Source organism: Oryza glaberrima, chromosome 11 (genome assembly GCF_000147395.1).
Source record: "Oryza glaberrima chromosome 11, OglaRS2, whole genome shotgun sequence".
Lineage (NCBI taxonomy): Eukaryota > Viridiplantae > Streptophyta > Magnoliopsida > Poales > Poaceae > Oryza > Oryza glaberrima.
Genome location: NC_068336.1, coordinates 19,703,703 through 19,722,905, shown reverse-complemented (window position 1 = coordinate 19,722,905; position 19,203 = coordinate 19,703,703). Strand labels below are relative to the sequence as shown.

At 43.3% G+C, this 19,203-nt stretch overlaps 1 protein-coding gene across 1 annotated transcript; it reads right to left on the bottom strand.

Annotated features, from left to right (window-relative positions):
• Window positions 1-15,529: 15,529 nt before the first annotated feature.
• Window positions 15,530-19,203, bottom strand: LOC127754818 (receptor kinase-like protein Xa21). Its single transcript, XM_052280415.1, has 2 exons — window positions 16,425-19,203; window positions 15,530-16,137 (listed from the first exon to the last, which is right to left on the bottom strand). The coding sequence occupies exons 1-2, from the start codon at window positions 19,027-19,029 to the stop codon at window positions 15,761-15,763; spliced, it is 2,982 nt and encodes a 993-aa protein (XP_052136375.1). The 5' UTR covers window positions 19,030-19,203; the 3' UTR covers window positions 15,530-15,760.

Here is a 19,203-nt window from a genome sequence, read left to right as displayed (position 1 = left end):
CCAAGATGGCATTTCCCCCAAAAATCACAAATTAATTCCATCACAGCCCACTGCATCCCAACATGGCATTTCCCCTAAAAATCAAGCAAAATTCATCCACTGCATAGCAATATCTAATTCATCCAACTATACAATGCAAATAACATCCACTGCATCCACTGCATCCATACATCTAATTCATCCATACACTGCATCCACAATGCATCCACAATGAATAAAAAAATGAGGGAGAGGAAGCGTACCTGGGAGGAGAAGAAGCGGCGGAGGACTTGGAGAGGAGGCCGGCGGCGTCGGGCTTGACGTCGGTCTTGGCGGCGGGCTTGACGTCGGTCGCTGAAGCGGCCGTGGCGTCGGTCTTGACGACTTGGCGGAGAGGAAACCGGCGGCGGCGAACTTGGAGAGGAGGCTGGCGGCGGTGGTCTTGGGCATGGAGGAGGCGCTGGCGGTCGGGGAGGGCAGATCTTGAACCGGGAGGCGGCGGCGGCGGTCAGGAAGGCCGGATCCACGACTATGGAGGAGGCAGCGGTGGATATTGAACCGGGAGGCGGTGGCGGCGTCGAGGAGGAGGCGGCGGCGGTCAGGAGGCGACGGCTTGGAGGAGGAGGAGGCGGCGTCAGTGGTGGCGGAGGAGGAGGAGGCGGCAGCGCAGTGGATCTGAGAGAGTGAGAGGCGGCGTCGGCGATGGATAAGGACCCGTGGATGAGGATTGACTAAGTAAACCCTAGTCAATCCTCATCTCTATCGGGCAGACTACTATGCCCGATGCGGATGACACTCATCCGTGACGGGCGTTAGTACTCTGCCCGATACGGATGATACCTATCCGTGACGAGCATTAGAACTAAGCCCGATAGAGATGGAATAATCTCTATCGGGCATAGTACTAAAGCCCGTCACAGATGACTTATTAAAATATTTTTAAGTTATAAAAATCATTTATAATTATCTTCTACCCGATTTAAAATTGCTATTACATTTGATTTATCACATATAATTAACAAATGTCTTATTTACATAGTTAAAATTCCTATTAATTTTTTAAATTCATATAATTGACAATTGCCTTTCTCACATATAGTTTAAAATTCCTATTAATTTTTTTAAAATCATCTAATTGACAAATGCCTTTTTCACATATAGTTTAAAATTCATATTACTCTTTTTAAATTCATATAATTAACAATTGGCTATCTCACATATAGTTTAAAATAACAAGTATAGTTTTTTAAAACCACATAATTAAAAAATCCATTTCTTCAAAGAGTTTTAATTGGAATGGCATGAAACATATGCAATTCATTCATTAAGGCTCCAATACAAATTAAATACATCATTCACAGTGATATGCCTTCCGAATGGTCTGAACGAACGTAAGCCACTTCGTCTTCGGGATCATCGTCAAGGTCGATATGAGGTCTTACATGAAGATTCTTGTTGTATTCTTCTTCATCGACGACGTTGTCCACCCCCACAATTCCTCGCTTGCCATCCCTAACGACGTGCATCTTCTTGTTTGCGAGGTCTTTTATGTAGAAAATCTGTTCGACCTGCTTCGCTAGTATGAATGGTTCGTCTGCGTATCCAACCTTGGCCAAGTCCACTAATGTGAAGCCTTCCTTGTCGACCTTGACACCTGTGCGGATATTCACCCAACTGCAACGAAACAAAGGGACTTTGAAGTTCAGATAGTTCAGCTCCCATATCTGCTCTATGCGGCCGTAGTATGTGCTCGATCCAACCTGGTCCTGATATGCATCTATACGGACTCCACTGTTTTGCACTGTGCTTTTCTCATCTTGTGTGACGGTGTAAAATGTGTATCCATTGATATCGTACCCTTGCCATGTGTCTACATCCCAAGATGGACCCCTCGCCAACCTTTGTAATATCTCACTTGGGCCATCGATCGACCGTGCTACACGATCCTTGAACCATTCGTTGAAGCGAGCACCATGTTCTCTGTTGATCCAAATATCTGATCGACCAATATTGTCCTGTCGGACCTTCGCTAAATGCTCCTCAAAGTATGGGGTTACTTCAGCCATATGTTGCAGCACTGCGAAATGAGCCTGCGCGTAGGAAGCTTGATCGGGAACAATTCTTTTTCTGCCAATTGTGTCGACACCTGCCAACCTTCCTTCGTGGCGAGACGTAGGAACTCCGATAGAATCAGTCTCGGCCATGTAATCGATACAAAACTCAATGGCTTCATCGGTCGTGTAACCTTCAATGACGCTCCCCTCTGGTTTTGCTCTGTTCCGAACGTAGGACTTCAGAATTCCCATGTACCTCTCGAATGGCCACATTTCTCTCATAAAAGCTGGCCCACATATTTTTGTTTGCTTCACTCGGTGAACAGTGAGATGAACCATGATATCGAAGAAAGCTAGTGGAAAATACATCTCCAAGTGACACAGGGTACTGACAATATCGGCCTGCAACCCATCTAGGTCTTCTGGATCTATAATCTTCTGACCGATTGCATTGAAGAAGGCACAAAGCCGTTGGATCGTGTGACGGACTTGTGGTGGTAGAATGCCTCTTATAGCAACTGGCAAGATCTGTGTGATTAGCACGTGGCAATCGTGAGACTTCATTCCAACCAGCTTAAGATCCTCCAATAAGATCCTCCAATTTAACGTACTTACTTATTCTCGCGCAATAACCCGAAGGAACTTTAATATCTGCCAGACATGATAGCATTGCGATCTTCTCATCCTTCGACAATATGTGGCAAGCTGGTGGGAGGTACACTCTTCCCGTATTCTCATCTATAACAGGATGAAGTTCATTGCGAATGTTCATCTCCTGTAGATCGAGACGCGGATTCAATCCGTCCTTTGTCTTGCCAGGCATATTCAACAATAGCCCCAGCAAACTATCGCACACATTCTTCTCTACATGCATCAGATCAATGCAATGACGGACCTCAAGATCTTCCCAATATGGTAGCCGCCAAAATATGGATTTTTTCTTCTACATCCTCTTCTTGTCCTCCTTGCTACGTTTTCTTTTCTTCCCAAACTCATTAGTAATGTCCTTCACCATGTTCTGTACCTGATCTCCAGACAAATCCGCAAGGGCAGACCCAAGTTCTTTCTTACCATTGAAAATTTTCTTCTTTCTTCTAAAGGTGTACCATAGGGGGAGCCATCTCCTATGACCCATATAAACCATCTTTCTTGATTTCTTCAGCCACCTACTGCGTGTATGTTCCATACAGTCAGAGCATGCCTTCTTTCCTTTCACGGTTTGTCCAAAAAGATTACCCAGCGCGGGATAATCATTAATGGTGCAGAACAATAGAACTCGTAGTGTGAAGTTCTCCTGACTATATGCATCCCAAGTTTCCACACCCTCTTTCCACAGAATCTCAAGGTCATCGATAACAAGCTCCAAGAACACATCGATGTCATTGCCGGGTTGTCTCGGACCTTGGATTAACAAGCACAACATAATATATTTTCTTTTGAAGCACAACCATGGCGGGAGGTTAAAGTTCGCAATGAGAACTGGCCAAGTGCTGTGAGAACTGCTCATGTCTCCGAAAGGATTCATGCCATCCGTACACAAACATATCCTCATGTTTCTGGGGTCGGCAGCAAAGTCTTTGTGCTTTCGATCGATATTCCTCCATTGAATCGAATCCGCAGGGTGTCTTAGCAAACCGTCATTCCTTCTCTCTGTGGCATGCCAACGTACTAACTTTGCTTCATTGGGGTTGGCAAATATTCTCTTGAAACGATCAATGATTGGTAGATACCACACAACCTTTGCCGGACCACCCCGCTTTGACTTCTTTCCCTCGCCCGCGCTCTTCTTTCGCTTCTATCGAGAAGCCTTGCAGACAGGACAAGCATCTAAGTCCGCGTATTGCTTGTGGTACAATATGCAATCGTTTGGACACGGGTGAATTCTCCGGACCTCTAACCCTAGGGGACACAAAACCTGTTTTGCTTCATATGTCGTCTCGGGCAATGTGTTCTCCTGAGGAAGCATGTCCTTCAGTATTCCCAAAAGTTATGTAAAACTCTTGTCTGACCATCCACTACTAGCCTTCAACTTCATTAGGTCTAATGTTGCTGATAATTTGGTGTGCTTTGGCTTGCATCCTGCATATCGAGAAGTCTCCAAGTTACTAACCAACCTGCTGAACTTCATGGAATCTCTCTCGTTCATAGCTGGGTCATTAACGTCACATAACATGTCTTGCAGCATATCAGGGTACACATCAACCATTTCACTGCCCAATGGAGATGGGACAAACATGTCATGCTCTTCTTCATCTCCTTCTTCATGATTGTCTGCACCACTTCCGTCTGCAGCTGCTCCATCAGTACCCAGATCTTGCTCTCCATGCATCACCCAACATGTGTATCTCTCCATGAATCCCCGGCGTATCTCTCCATGAATTACCCTAACTATTACAGTAGACCGAATTACCCCATAAACCCGAAAACCAGATATGTTTCAACCTCAACTATTAATACCGGACAAATTACCCCTTCCCCCCTCACTCAACCCGGAGTGGTTTTGGACCTACGTGGCAGTACAGTTAACTTTTTTTAAAAAATAAAATAGGTGTGGCCCATCTGTCACACTTTCTACCTTCTTTATTCATCTCCCCTCTCACCTATCTCTCTCCCTCTCTTCCTCAATCCCATTCCCCAGCCACTCTCTCTTCTCCCTCCCCTTGCTACAGGGACAAGCCGGGCAGGCGCACTGTCGCTTCGCCGCTCTTCTCCTTCATCTTTGTCTATTCCCCTGCTCTTGATCTCTTGATTGATCCACCTCGATGTTCTTTGATTGATTGGTGCTTTCTGTCTCGTCGGGAGAGAGGCATGCCTCTAGGTGGGGATCGATTAAGAACCGTGATGCGACGACATGCTATGGTAGCTAGATAGAGTTGCGGCCTTATTTGTTGGGGAGTTCTCGATGGCGGGGGCGTAGCAAAACCTAGCCATGGAAGACCAGCGCAGGTGCTTGCCTCCGGCAGCCACAACGCTCATCATGCGACGACGAGATGCGACGAAAAGGATGGAGACAACAGCCTCCACTGGAGTGTGCATGTGGCGGCCGAGAAAGTCGAGGAGGAGCCGCCTCCGCTGCTCACCGCCCCCAAGCCGCCTACGGAGCTCGAGCTCCTCCGCCCCGCCACTATCGTCCTCTTCACGCGCCAGTGGAGGCCAAGAAGAGGTCACGTGTCCGTCAAGGAGGTGCGTGCCGATGGAGGCTGAGGACGAGCCGCCTCCACCGCTCTTCACTCGAGCTCCTCCGATCCACCCGCTCGCCGCCCCTAGCCTTGCCGATTGACAGACGTGGATCGGAGGGAGAAGAAAGAGAGATTTTTTTTAAGAAAATGCTGACGGGACTACAAGGTAGAACCGAAACCACTTCGGGTTGAGTCAGGGGTAATTCGTTCGGTATTAATAGTTTAGGGTGTGAGATGTCTGGTTTTTAGGTTTATGGGGATAATACGGTCGATCGTAATAGTTCAGAGGTAATTCGTTATTTTTCCTTTAAAATATTATCATAATATTATTTATTATATATCGGCCTCATGTATTATGATGTATTTAGGAACATAGACATTAATACATTATTTAATTTGAGAAATCTGACCGGATCACAAATTACATATATATTTTTAAAAACATTGATAGGATATTTTATTTTATATTATAGAAGATCTAGTTTAACTACGTATATTAGTAACATATTTTATTTTAAATAGTAGAAAATCCTATTTCATGGAACATCGAGTTTTTTTCAATGTCATTGTCACACCCTAAAAATCCCAAAAATATAAATTGTTGTTTAATTGGAATTATTAGAATTTATTGTAAAAGCCTAGAAGAGAAGATCTAATTTTAATTAATAAATTCCAATATAAAATGGGGCCAGATAAAATTTCATTAAATACTTTGCTTAATTCTATAATTCCTAGATTTTTCTGGGATTTATTTGAGCTAAGGAAGTATTTTTAATAATGGAATTGCATTTAATGAATAATTTAAATGGAAAAAGGTTTTTAAAATTCTCTTTTGGCTTTGGGCCGATCTCTCTCTCTCTCTCCCTCGGCCCAAGTCGGCCCAAGCCGAGCGCCCGCCCGCGCGCGCGCGTGCGACCGCCGTTGACAGGTGGGTCCCACCCGTCAGTCATCGTCTTCCTCTCGCCGAAACCCTAGCCGAGCTGTGCCGCTGCCGCCATTCCAAATCCGGCCGCCCCTTTCCATCTCCGGTCGAATTGATTGAGGGGAAAGGATCCCCGTGATCCACTCTACCTTTTCCCTTTTGGAAACATCGTCTAAATCGCTTTGGAAATCGCCGGATTTGAGTTCAATTCGGATCGATCTCTCTCCTCCGAACCCTAAACTTTCCTTCCCGTCGCCGGTCGCCGTGGGCCTTCGCCGCCGCTCCCTAGCCCCTATAAATTGACCCCCGAGCTCCCCTCTACCTGCCGCTACCCTCGCCTTAGTCTCTCGTCGCCGGTAGAGCTCTAGCGCCGTGCCGCTTCGCGTCGCCGTCGTCGCCACCGCTCCAGCCGTGCGCCGCAGTCGCTCCGGTCGTCGCCACTGCTCGGGGAGGTCACCGTCGTGGTCGCCAAGCCGCCGCTGTCCTCGTCTGCCCCTTCACCGTCGCTGTCAACCGCCGGAATACCGCCGCCGTCGTTAAGCCGAAGGTCGCCGTCGTTTCAACCTCATCGCCGGCGTCGTCCATTGCTCCTCCGTCGCTATTTTGGTCACCGGTGAGTTCGCCGTCTCGTCCGCAACGCGTAGGTGTCCTCCGTTTGCGCCACCGCGCCGTCGATCACTGGCGAGCACGCGAGGCCGAGCCGTCGCCAGTGATGACGTCATCGCCGACGTCATCGTTGCCATCCGCCGTGGTCCGGTCGTGGACCGGCCGATCTCGGACGTCCGTTTCCGTGAACCGTCGCCATGCACCCGGTCCACCATAAACCCGACCTGCTGACGCAATAAATCCCTTTTCCTTTTCAAAAATAATTCATTACTGCGTCATAATTCAATTAAAATCCATATAAATGATTTAATCCGATTTAATCTTTGAAAATTCATAACTAATTCATCTTAGCTCGGATTTAGTTGGTTCAAGTCTCTAAATTTTTCTAAAATTGAGATCTACATGTTAAAAATATCCACATGTACTGTTCATGCTTGTTTATGTACTGTTTTGGTGATTTTGTTCTTTTCTCTTTAGATTCCGACGTTCCCGGAGAGTCCGAATTTGCAGGAGAAGACTTTGAGGATTTCCAAGGCCAGCAAGGCAAGTCACACAGATCCCAAACAACCCTTTGAGTATGTTGATCCCGTTTAAAGCTATTGTTTCTATTCAAAGTCTGCATTTATTTTCGAATGTAATTGGGTGGAATTAACCTATTATTTGTTATGGCCCTTTTGTTCTTGATTACTTTATTCCTTGATACCTTGGGTTATTATAACTTGACTAGTTGAGTTTTATATAATGGTTTAACTAGATATTAGGCATAATTGCTTAGCCATGCTTAGAAACATTAGCACACTATTGGGATAACTTATGCCTCACTATTATATAATGATGGCTTAATGATACCTCATGAAGGTTAATCATGAATGGTTACTTAATTAATTTGTCAACTAAAACTTGATAATGGTGGGTTGTGAGCACATGGTTTTGATGGTCGTGCTCATGACAATTAAGGACCGGTTCACGATTTTCGGTTGTGAAACATTTACCGCGCCAACCACAAGCCAGCATGGGCAACGACTTTACTTTCTGTATAGTATGGTTCATAGTAGAGCACCAGACTGTGAAGTGGCGGAGATAAGCCCACGGGGGTCGCTGGGGAGTCCATACCTTGTTTATAAGGGGGTGATTATGATCCGGGAACGGTGCACTGCTTTGAATTGTATTATATAGAGGGTATTGTCATATATTTTCATATTTTATTTTTAAAAGATAGTAAAATGGGAGCATAACTCTACTCCTCTTATAATATTTATTATTTTTTTAAATTCCGAATTTACATTTTATATTTTTTTTACTTCTACATGGACTCGAACGACAATTGTTAGGAGGTATTGTTAAACTAAAAAAGAGATTGTTTTGATGTTAGAAATGGTTGGCTAATGTGTTTTAGGCACTGTTTAGTTCCCACATAAAAATTTTACACCCAGTCACATCGAACGTTTAAACACCTGTATAAAGTATGAAATATAGGGTGAATAATAACTAATTACACAGATTGCGACTAATTTGTGAGACGAATTTTTTAAGATTAAATGCTTCATGATTTTATAATTTGGTGCTACAGTAAATATTTGCTAATAACGTATTAATTAGGCTTAATAAATTTGTCTCGCAGTTTACTAACATATTCTATAATTAGTTTATTTTATTAGTACCTGAACATCCCATGCGATACCGTATATAATACCCGATGTGACACGCAAAAACTTTACACACCTGTATCTAAACATCCCCTGGAAAAATATGTTTTTTCTATTGAAAATAATAAATGGATAACTCAAAAGATTATTGTTTTTTACTGTTTTGAAAAAAAAAGCAAGTGAGATATTGGATCGATCGCTGTACCTAGCGCACAAAAGTTTTGAACAAAGCTGACCATTAAATAATCCTTAGATTGCTTGCTTAATACTCCCTCCGTATTTTAATGTATGATGCCATTGACTTTTCGACTAACGTTTGACCATTCGTTTTATTCAAAATTTTCGTGCAAATATGAAAATATTTATATCATGCTTAAATAACATTTGATGATGAATCTGGTCAGAATAAAATAAATGACAATTGCATAAATTTTTGAATAAGACGAATGGTCAAACGTTGAATAAAAAGTCAACAGCGTCATACATTAAAATATGGAGGTAGCAGTATAGTGATTACCCATAATAAGAAGCAGTAGTTGTTAGTAGTAGTAATGGTGCTACATTTAATACAACTAAATAGTGTCAAATATCCGGCATGACATGGATTAAAATTTAGTGCTGATCACCTTAGTCATTGAAATATTTATTACTGAAACTTGTATGTTTTTAGACCCTATGAGAACATAAAAAAAAATACAGATGTACCCTTGAACTTCTATGACCCACATGTCAGCCCAACCCTTCTCTCACTGATTCGCTTCTCTCCTCCCCCATCGAACGCATCGATGCGGCGCAGCCCTCTCTTCCCCGTCCGAGCGGCGCCGCCCTTTTCCCCTCCCCACCATGTCCCCTTCTCCGGCCGCCAGCGCGCGTCCCCGGCACCGCCGCTAGAGTGGATCGAGGCGGCTCCGTCCCCGGCCGCCACCGTAGCCGCGGATTGAGGCGGCTCCCTCCCTGGACGCCATCGCAGGCGTAGATCGAGGCTGCTCCTTCCCCAGCCGCCGACGGCGGGCGTCCATGGCCGCGTCGAGTCCTGATCTTCTATGGAGCTTATGCACGTGCTAGCATCGACGCATCCTCCCCCAACAGCCTCTCAACTCCTCTCCGGATGGTGAGCGCTTCAGTGATTCTTTTTTTTATTTTTTTAATGATTTTTGCATTTCTGGAATGTCGGCTTAATCTAATCCTGTTGGACTTAGATAGGATGTGCCAGTCCGTTTTATTTCGCGGACCTTGTTCTGCATGTACGGACTTCATCCATTAATAGCATATCAAAACTCATAATCTCATCTGTTGCAAAATTTACCGATTCCTACATTCTCAATATCGCTTTGATTCTCCATGTTTGACCTTTTGTTGTCAACTCACTAATCTTCTTGTATGCCATAGTGATTCCAGCAAGAACAATTCCTGGGTGCCTTTTTGATTGACGAAGTGGATTCCGGTGAGAACTTCTGGCTTGCAGATTTGTGGCGTGCTGGCGAGAAGTTTGAACGGCAAGAACCCGGTGAAATTGCTAATTTGTGGCGTGCTTGTTGATGATCACGGCGACGGTCACTGCAAGAAGTTTTTTTTTTGGCTTGTTGAAGATTTCTGGTTTGCTTTGGTTAGCTTGTTGAAGTATTTATTGACATGACAAGTACTTATACGATTCGGAAACGGCAAGAGTTTGATTAGAGTTTAATTAGGATTGGTTTGTCTTTCAATGTTTCTAAAAGTGGTGTGAACATGCGGATTCCCAAAACATTGTCAGTTTCCAATGTATTGTATGACTCGGTTTTCCTTATTTTCATTTTGACTGATTGTCCGATTAATCTTTTTTTTCTTCAGTTTTTAACTAATTCTAATCCTAATCTAGTTCTATTTTTCTTTTTCCTTATTTTTTTGGATTAATCTTATTTTCGTTTTGACTGATTGTCCGATTCATCTTCTTTTCTCCTTTCTTTAGTTTTTAACTAATCTTAATCCTAATCTAGTTCTATTTTTCTTTTTTCTTATTTTTTTGGATTAATGTGGGAATTTCTAGGTCGTGAGAGCGAACGTGGAGGTTTCTTTTTCTATTATAGATAGATAGATAGATGGTTATGGTAAACACAGCACGATATAACACACCAGGTGCTATGAGCGCATAGTGAGTAAAATGAGGAAATTAGAAAATTGGGAAGATACGTAAAACGAGATAAGCTATTAGTGTGTAATTAATTAAGTATTAATTATTGTAAACTTGAAAAAATAGATTAATATGTTTTTAAAGTAACTTTTTTTATAGAAAGTTTTTCAAAAGACCACGTGAAAAACGATGCTCTTTTTCTTCTCTTTGTGCTGCTCTCAAACGCATCATCAAAGGATGACATACAAGACGCATCATCACGATGGTGGTGTTGCAGATCGAACACAATCGTCGGTCGGTGTAGCTATCCAATCAAACTGTTAATTAAACGATAGGCTATGTTCCTCCCCCTTCTTTCCCAACTCACTTTCGCTAGTTTTTTTCGCGAGCACGCTTCTCAAACTATTAAACGGTGCGGTTTTTTCAAAATAAATAAATTTTATATAAAAGTTGTTTTAAAAAATCATATTAATCTATTAAAAATGACTAATACTTAATTAATCATGTGCTAATGAACGCAGCCTAGGAAGAGAAAAAGCTTCAGAAAATATACCAGATGTATGTTGGATATCATGTGAACCAGAAGGAACGCTAATTTCAATATCGTAACAAGCACACTGTTAGGACATCTACAATGTAGTATAAAAGTAGTCCATAGGGAATAAACTATTCCATTCAGCCACCTAGTAACATTATGCAACTAGTCCATAGCAAGAGAATAATAAAAGATACCCATAAGCATATGGGCTGCCCATAGAGAATAAAATATGTTATTTGTCTCTACTTTCTCTCTCCTCCTAATTCTACTTTCTATCTATATACATTGTGAAGGTTACAATAGTTAAAGCTCATATATGTGGGTCCTATCTATATGGATTGGTTTTGCTATATACATTGGTGTAGCCCTTAGCACTACAAACATCATGCTACCAATTGACACAGAGGTGAGCTATTCCATTTTCTGAACAGGGAAAAAATGCAGGTATATGGAAGCAATTTAGGAGGTGCATAACTCGTTTGCAGACAAATATTATTTAAACTGACCAAATAATTTAAATCTATCTATTATATACTAAAAGTCCATTAAACTTCCTACAAGCGCTCTCAAGTTGTCTCATCGCGCTCTAATAAATTAGAGAAAATCCTAGAAATTCTAAGAAAAAAGCAAAACATCTACTCCTTATTTTTCACTTAAATTAGTGGGTCCAATATTATACACCGTTAAATGAAATTGATCATAAAACAAACAAAATGCTATGGGTCCCACCTCTCCTCTCTCCGGTGCGTTCTCCCGTGCACAGGTGATCAAGTACGTACATGGGTATGTAGTACGTACGGCTCCCTCCATTTTTATTCATTTTTTTCTTCTTTTTTCTATTTATATAATTGATATATATTTTTTAAAATTTTAAAAACAAAAAATATACCATCATATAACTTTTATAAACATATGTAACTAATTAGCGCTACAATCTTTTTTTTGAACGGAAAACGACACAAGAGTGCGCCTTTTCAAAGGAGAAAATACAACCCCTAAGGGTAAAGCAAAAAAGATTTTAAGCTATAAACTATACAATGCGTGGGACGAATTCGCGCAATCTTTTTGCCCCTGCTAAGGCCCACAGGCTAGCCTCCTCTTTTATTTTTGCTAGGAGAAGGCCTATCGCCATCTCTTTGTGATCGAAAATCCGCCGATTTCTCTCCTTCCAGATTTCCCAGACTACTAGTAGGATGAGGGACCGAAGGCCATTTTTAAGGATGTTGGGGGTATTTGCTAGGCTTTCCCACCATTGGCGGACTGACCGGGCTTCCTCCCACTGGGACGGCTCCAATTGATGATATCCCACCCATCCGGCAACGTGGTGCCAGATTCTCTTTGTGTATCTGCATGTGGCGACAAGATGCAATCCCGTCTCAGCTTCGCAACGACAGAGGGGGCAATGGCCATTGTTCTGCCAACCTCTCTTATTGCAAGTCGGTCGGACGTCCAGACTCTATTCTAGATGATGAGCCAGGCATGGAATTTGCATTTCCCCGTGGCCCATGCTTTCCAAATCAAAGAGTTGAGGTTTGTACTTGGCGCCCCCAAGCACTGTGCATGATAGGCCGAAGAGGCTGTATAATGGCCATTGCCTGTGAATTTCCAAACAATCTGATCCGGCTCTTCACTGACTAACTGCACATTCTGGACCGCTTCCCACAAGCGGACCAGCTGTTCCACTAGATTGACTGTGATGGTTGAGCCTGCGTCGAAGATCAGGTCATGCACCCATGCGTCGTCCTCTTTCCCTTGGTGTAGGGACTTTTTCCTATTTTTGGAGATCGCGTAGACCAACGGCATAAGATCTTTTGGCCTGCGCCCATCAATCCAAGCGGAATCCCAGAAGCGTGTCATATTCCCATCACCGACGGTTATCTTTGTTGAGGCAGCGAAGAGGTCTTTGTCGATTTCATCACAAGGCGTGTCCAAACCCACCCATGGCTTGTTCGGATCTTCCATTCGTGCCAAAGCCATCGCACTCTCAAGGCCCTTGTGAATTTTTCTAGGTTCAGGACTCCCAAGCATCCCTGGCTAGTCGGCAAGCACGTCTTTGTCCAATTGACCTTGCATTTTCCTCCAGTGATATCGCCTGTGCCAGCCCAGAGAAAACAACGTCTCTGCTTATCAATTTGCTCCAGGGATTCTTTCGTCACCTTCAAGGTAGTCAGGAGGTAGATTGGCTACGCTGAGAGCACAGACTTGACTAGCGTAGTTCTTCCAGCTGCTCCCATGTTTTTCCCCCTCCAACTTGCGACCTTTCCTAAGATTTTGTCAAAAACAGGTTGCAAGTCCGTCTTCCGCAATCTTCCAAGAACTAGCGGGAGGCCCAAGTATTTTAAGGGGAAACTTGCCATCATTGCTGGGACACCCTGTAGCACGTCTGTCAGATCTATGTTATCACATCTGATTGCCGCAACTTGGGATTTCTGGAGGTTGGTAACGAGCCCAGTAGCTATACCGAAATGGTGTAGGATGTCCGCAAAGGCCGTGACATCGTCTCGGGTGGGATTAAAGAAGATGACAGCATCGTCCGCATACATCGAGGTCCGCAACCGAGTCGTTCTTCCTCGCAACTTTGAAATTGCGCCCAGCTCTGTTGCCTTGGAGAGGATGCGCTGCAGAGGGTCGATTGCCAAGATGAAGAGGAGCGGCGAGAGGGGGTCCCCTTGCCGAAGTCCTCTTCCATGTTTGATCCGCCGCCCTGGTGAGCCATTGAGGAGGACTTGAGAGATGGAAGTGGAGAGTAGGGCCGCCAGCCAGCCTATCCACCTGGTTGGGAAGCCCCTGTGCTGCAGTAAGGCCATAAGATAATCCCATCGCACCGAATCGAAAGCCTTTGTTATGTCCAATTTGAAAAGCAACATTGCTCGTCTCAGTCGGTGAAAACGTCTGGTCATGTTTCTGACGAAAAGGAAGTTGTCATGAATGCTTCTTCCTTTAATGAAAGCACTTTGGTTGACCGGGATCAAGGCGTGCATATGGGACCTCAGTCGTAAAGCAAGCAGCTTGGAGAAGATCTTGGCAATACTATGAATTAGGCTAATTGGCCTGTAGTCCGAGACGCCGTCGGCCCCATCCTTTTTGGGGATTAGGTCGATGTTTGCTGAGTTGATTAGGTTCAGGTGCGTACATCTGAGGTCATAGATGGAGTTGAAGACCAGGAGGATGTCCCCTTTGATGATATCCCAGCAAGCTTTAAAGAAGGCCCCGGTGAAGCCATCCGGTCCCGGTGCTTTCACCAAGCAAAATAAATCTGTGTAGGAGATTTCGAGATATTCCAACTTGGAAAGGATGCTGCCACCCACGTTTCCTAACCAAAGGCATCTGTTTAGGGTGCTGGGTGCTGCGACTGAGAACCTCAAGGACGACAACTCGGCAAGGAAGAAGACGGGCTACAAATCGAAGGCGGAGTTCCAGATTACGCCAAGGCAAGGGAGAAGCGCATTAGTAAAAGCAACACTAAATACTGAATTTTTATTATTTATACATATTTTTATTAAAATATTTACAAAAATAATTTTTTTGTTTCGAAAATTTACAAATCTAATCGCCTGCCGCCCTGTAAAGGGCGATTTTTAAAAATCGCCCTCCCAAAGGGCGGCAAGGGACCTAAATGCAAAACTTTTATTTGTGTTCAAATCCTTTCCACCGGTTTTAATTGTTTAAAAACTAATAATGCTTATTCGATACTCCAAATGATTTTAAATGGAAAAGTGATAAACTACAAAGTTATAGATCTCATCAAGATCTACAACTTTTATATAAAGTTTATCTCCATCCAATGTCGTTTGAGATGTAGATCTGAGATTTTTTAAAATGTATTTTTTATTTTGTAACGAATATTTGAATATCTAAAACATCTTAAATGAAAAAGTTGTTAACTACAAAGTTGTAGATCTCCTTAAGCTCTACAATTTTGATATAAATTTTTATTTCATCTGACTTTATATAATATAATTTTAAATTATAAAATCATAGAGCTAATAAGTTGTGCTGAAAAATTTGCATTTAGGTCCCTTGCCGCCCTCTGGAAGGGCGATTTTTAAAAATCGCCCTCCCAAAGGGCGGCAAGCGATTATATTTGTAAATTTTCGAAACAAAAAATTATTTTTGTAAATACTTTAATAAGAAAATGTATAAATAAAAAAAATTCACCGTGTAATGTCTTGGGCTTGGCCCGTTCTGTACCGAGAAGAAAGTCTAGGCGTGAGTTGGAACCTGGTGGCGACGGTGGAAATCAATTGGTTCCATAATCTATCCTTGTGTTCTTGTGTTCTTCTGAGAATCGAGAGAGAAGGGAGAACCTAACAGCATCCTTTTCTCTAGAGCATTGACCCTCCCATCGTTTGCTAAAAAGGGCTGGGCTAATTTAATATCACACTGTCATGCAAAGGCAGCCTGTAGAATTAGATTAGCTGATTAGGTCGATTTCGCGGTTTGGTGTGAATCACTCCCTGATTGGTTGTTAACTTCAGACATCTCAAAATTTCAATATATAATTTTAGCACATAGCATGGGTATGCATCAATATTGAAATCACACAAATACACTACTGTGTACTCCTACTTAGGTGTGTGGTTGTTCTGAGAAATACAACAATAGAACAAAGACATGATCTGATGGGCAGATCAGGAAATAGCTACAAACCAAGCAGTCACACACTCACCCTTCACATTACATTACAACGAAATACTCCAACATAACATCAGCATGTCTCACATCTTCACATGTCGGATGACATCGAGAGAGACTCTTTGATGGCACGCAGTTCATTGATGACATCTCCGGCTTGCGTTCTACTCGATGGCAATTCCTGAGAGCAAGACAGCCCAAGTCTAAGCAGTGAAACAAGGCATTCAGTAATACTGCTGCATGGCGAAACATCTCGAGCCTGAAGCCATTTCTCGGAATCCAAACCAAGCTTCCTGTCAACAACATCCATCAGTCTACCATGTAGACCCGGTTCAACATACTGACGGAGGCTCAATCCAGTTCTGAATGTACTATCTGCCGGCCGCATCCCGGTTACTGTTTCCAACACTAGAATTCCATAACTGTAAATATCTCCATGTGTCGAGGCAATGTTCCCGACACCATACTCTGTTTTCCAGAAATAAAAATTATTTCATAGTCATAAAACATTAAAGAGAAGAAAACAAACAAAAAAATAGATTTGCTACGGTCGAAAAAAAATATCTCGAGATTCTGATACCTCACGGTCACGGTACCAAATCGTTTCCTGATCGTTGGATCTAACAATGCAATGATCGAAAACTATTTAGTACTGTGAGGTACAAGTATCTGTATCTTCAGGTATTTTTTGTAGGACCAGAGCAAATCTAAAAAAAACAATGAAAGGAGGTAGACATAAACAGTTTAGGATTAACCTGGTGCTGCGTAACCAATTGTCCCCCTGATTCCCATCGAACTTGTTGACTGTTGCATCAATGAGCTTCCCTCAACAAGTATTCTTGCAAGTCCAAAGTCTCCAACATGAGCTACCATATCAGCATCTAACAACACATTGCTTGATTTAATATCACAGTGTACAATAGGTTCAGGGCCATGGAAGTGAAGATGGTCCAATGCACATGCAACATCAAGTAATATGGTCACTCTCTGATGCAGATTCAATTGCCTTTGCTCTGCTTGATCATTTGTTTCAGGGTGTAGCCAATCTTCCAGACTGCCATTGGGCATGAAGTCATACACAATTGCTTTGAAATCATTCCCTCTGTTATCGATGCTCGAGCAAATCGTAACTATCTTGACAAGATTCCGGTGTCGAGTATTTCGTAGTGTTTCGCATTCGGCCGTGAAACTCTTGAGTGCCTTTGGAGTTTCCAGCTTTAGTACCTTCACGGCGACAAGACTTGTGATTTCACCATCTTGACTATCAAATTCTCCTTTGTAAACAGAGCCAAAAGATCCAGAACCCAACAAATGGCTGGACGAAAAACCATCCGTTGCTTTTACCAGCTGCTTGTAAGTGATCATTGGGTGGCCTTGCATGGATGTCGTTGCAGGGACTTCTTTCTTTCTTCTCTTATGACAGGTTAGAAGCATGTAGAGTAACGAAAAGACGGCAAGTGTCGAAACGAGACAGATAACAACCACTAACAGCAGAATTTGATGTTTCTTTTTCTTTCTTGATTTTAAGGAACACGTCGGAAGATGTAGTTCAGGTATGCCACCGCAAATATGGGCATTGCCTTGGATGTAAATTTCAGAAGCATTTGCAAAAACACCATTGGTTGGCACTTCACCGTGGAAGCTGTTGAACGAAAGGTTCAGCGAGTGGAGCAGAGGCATGTCCCCTAAGGACATAGGTATCTGACCTGACAAATTGTTGCCTGAGAGATCAAGTGTGTCCAGACCTTTCAACTGAGTCAGAGCTATTGGGATGCTACCATTTAAGAAATTGTTTTGCAGGAAAAGATGCTGCAGAAGTTGGCATTCACCAATGGTGCTAGGGATCTCACCCGATAATTTGTTCGAATCAGCATGGAATTCGACAATATTTTTAAGTTTCCCTATTTCTTTTGGTATTGATCCCTCCAAGTTATTATGGGACACATCCAAAATTTCAGAGAGTGCGGGAATGCTAAATATTTCAATGGGAATTTGCCCTATAAAGTTATTGTGGTCAAGATTTATTTGAAACAGCTTGGTCAGGTTTCCAAGTGTGCTTGGTATTGTACCACCGAAGGCATTAAATTGGACCTCCATATTAGTTAGTTGTGTAAGATTACCGATGGTCAATGGGAGAGAACCAATTAACTTGTTGTTATCTACAGTGAGACGACGTAAATTTTTAAGCTTGCTGAAGGAAGAGGGAAGGGATCCTGTCAAGGAGTTGTTAGCGAGAGAAAGATATTGTAAATTAACGAGATTACCGATATCTCTAGGTAAGCTCCCTGAAATTTTGTTATCTCTAATGGAGAGAGTTACAAGCGAAGAGGAAAGATTGGAAACAGAATCAGGAAGGACACCACCAAATTTACAACCTCCCAGTTCCACTTCTTGAAGATTGGAGCAATTTGTCAATGCCGTCATGAATTTCCAATCATTTGTTTCTTCAGCTTCCAAAAGAGTTTCTGGAAGCTCTAGTCTCTGAAGATTTCTCATCCTTCCAATCTCCGGTGGAACAACACCGCTAAAAGAGTTTAAACCAATGGTAAATTTTGAGATGCTGGAAGCATTACCAATCGATGCAGGGATAGGACCATGAAAATGGTTGTAGTACATGAAAACCTCCTTCAGATTAGGAAGATTACTGAATGCATTTGCAGGCAGTGTACCAGTTAGGTTGTTGGACACGACTTCAAATATGGTGAGAGAGGAGATGTTCCAAATAGGATCTGGGATCGCTCCACTTAAGTGGTTGAAGGCTAAGCTAAGGAAAGATAATCTGCGCAATTGGCCGAAAGACGAAGGGATGGAACCAGACAGCATATTTTCAGCCAGTGCAAGATTATAGAGGCCGGTGAGCTTGCCCAGAGATGAAGGGATAGAACCAGACAGTGTATTGTTAGTCAGCTCAAGAACGAAGAGATTGGTTAGATTGCCCAAAGCATCTGGAATCTCACCCGATAGGCTGTTGAAATTCAGTACCAGTTGTTGGAGCCTGCTGAGACTGCTGAGTTCCGGGGGTATCTTGCCGGACAGGTGGTTGTCGCTGAGGTCCAGCGTCCTGAGGAAGGACAGGTTGCCCAGCGACGGCGAGATGATCCCGGAGAGGTCGGACGAGTTCAGCAGCAGCTCGACCACCCTGTGTGGGTGCCGGCGGCCGCCGCACACAACGCCCACCCATGTGCAGTGCCGGCCGTGGCCGTGGTCGGACGTGTTCTTCCAAGATGCCAGCGACAAGCCCCCCTGGTGTAGCAGGGATGACTTGAAAGAGAGCAGCGCGAGTTCGTCGCTGCTGCTCGAAGGGCAGAGCAGCAGCGCAGAGAACAACAGGACGAAGAGCAATAATGGGAGTGATATCATCGTGCAGAAGTGCAAGGCAAGACAGCGAGAGATGTTGGTTTAGCTCATGGACTAGACAGATTATATAGAAGAAAAAGTGCTCACGCGAATTCTGAAAGAACACACGCAAACGGATGGAGTATTAAGAAGTTCAAGTGATAACTTGCAAAATTTACAATGAGAGTGGGTGGGATG

Bases quoted from the DNA above. Each gene is read 5' to 3' on its own strand.
- LOC127754818 (XM_052280415.1), bottom strand. From the start codon at position 19,029: ATGATATCACTCCCATTATTGCTCTTCGTCCTGTTGTTCTCTGCGCTG. The intron at 16,138-16,424 runs GTTAATCCTAAA...TCTGGAAAACAG, and splicing joins AATTGGTTACGCAGCACCAG to AGTATGGTGTCGGGAACATT.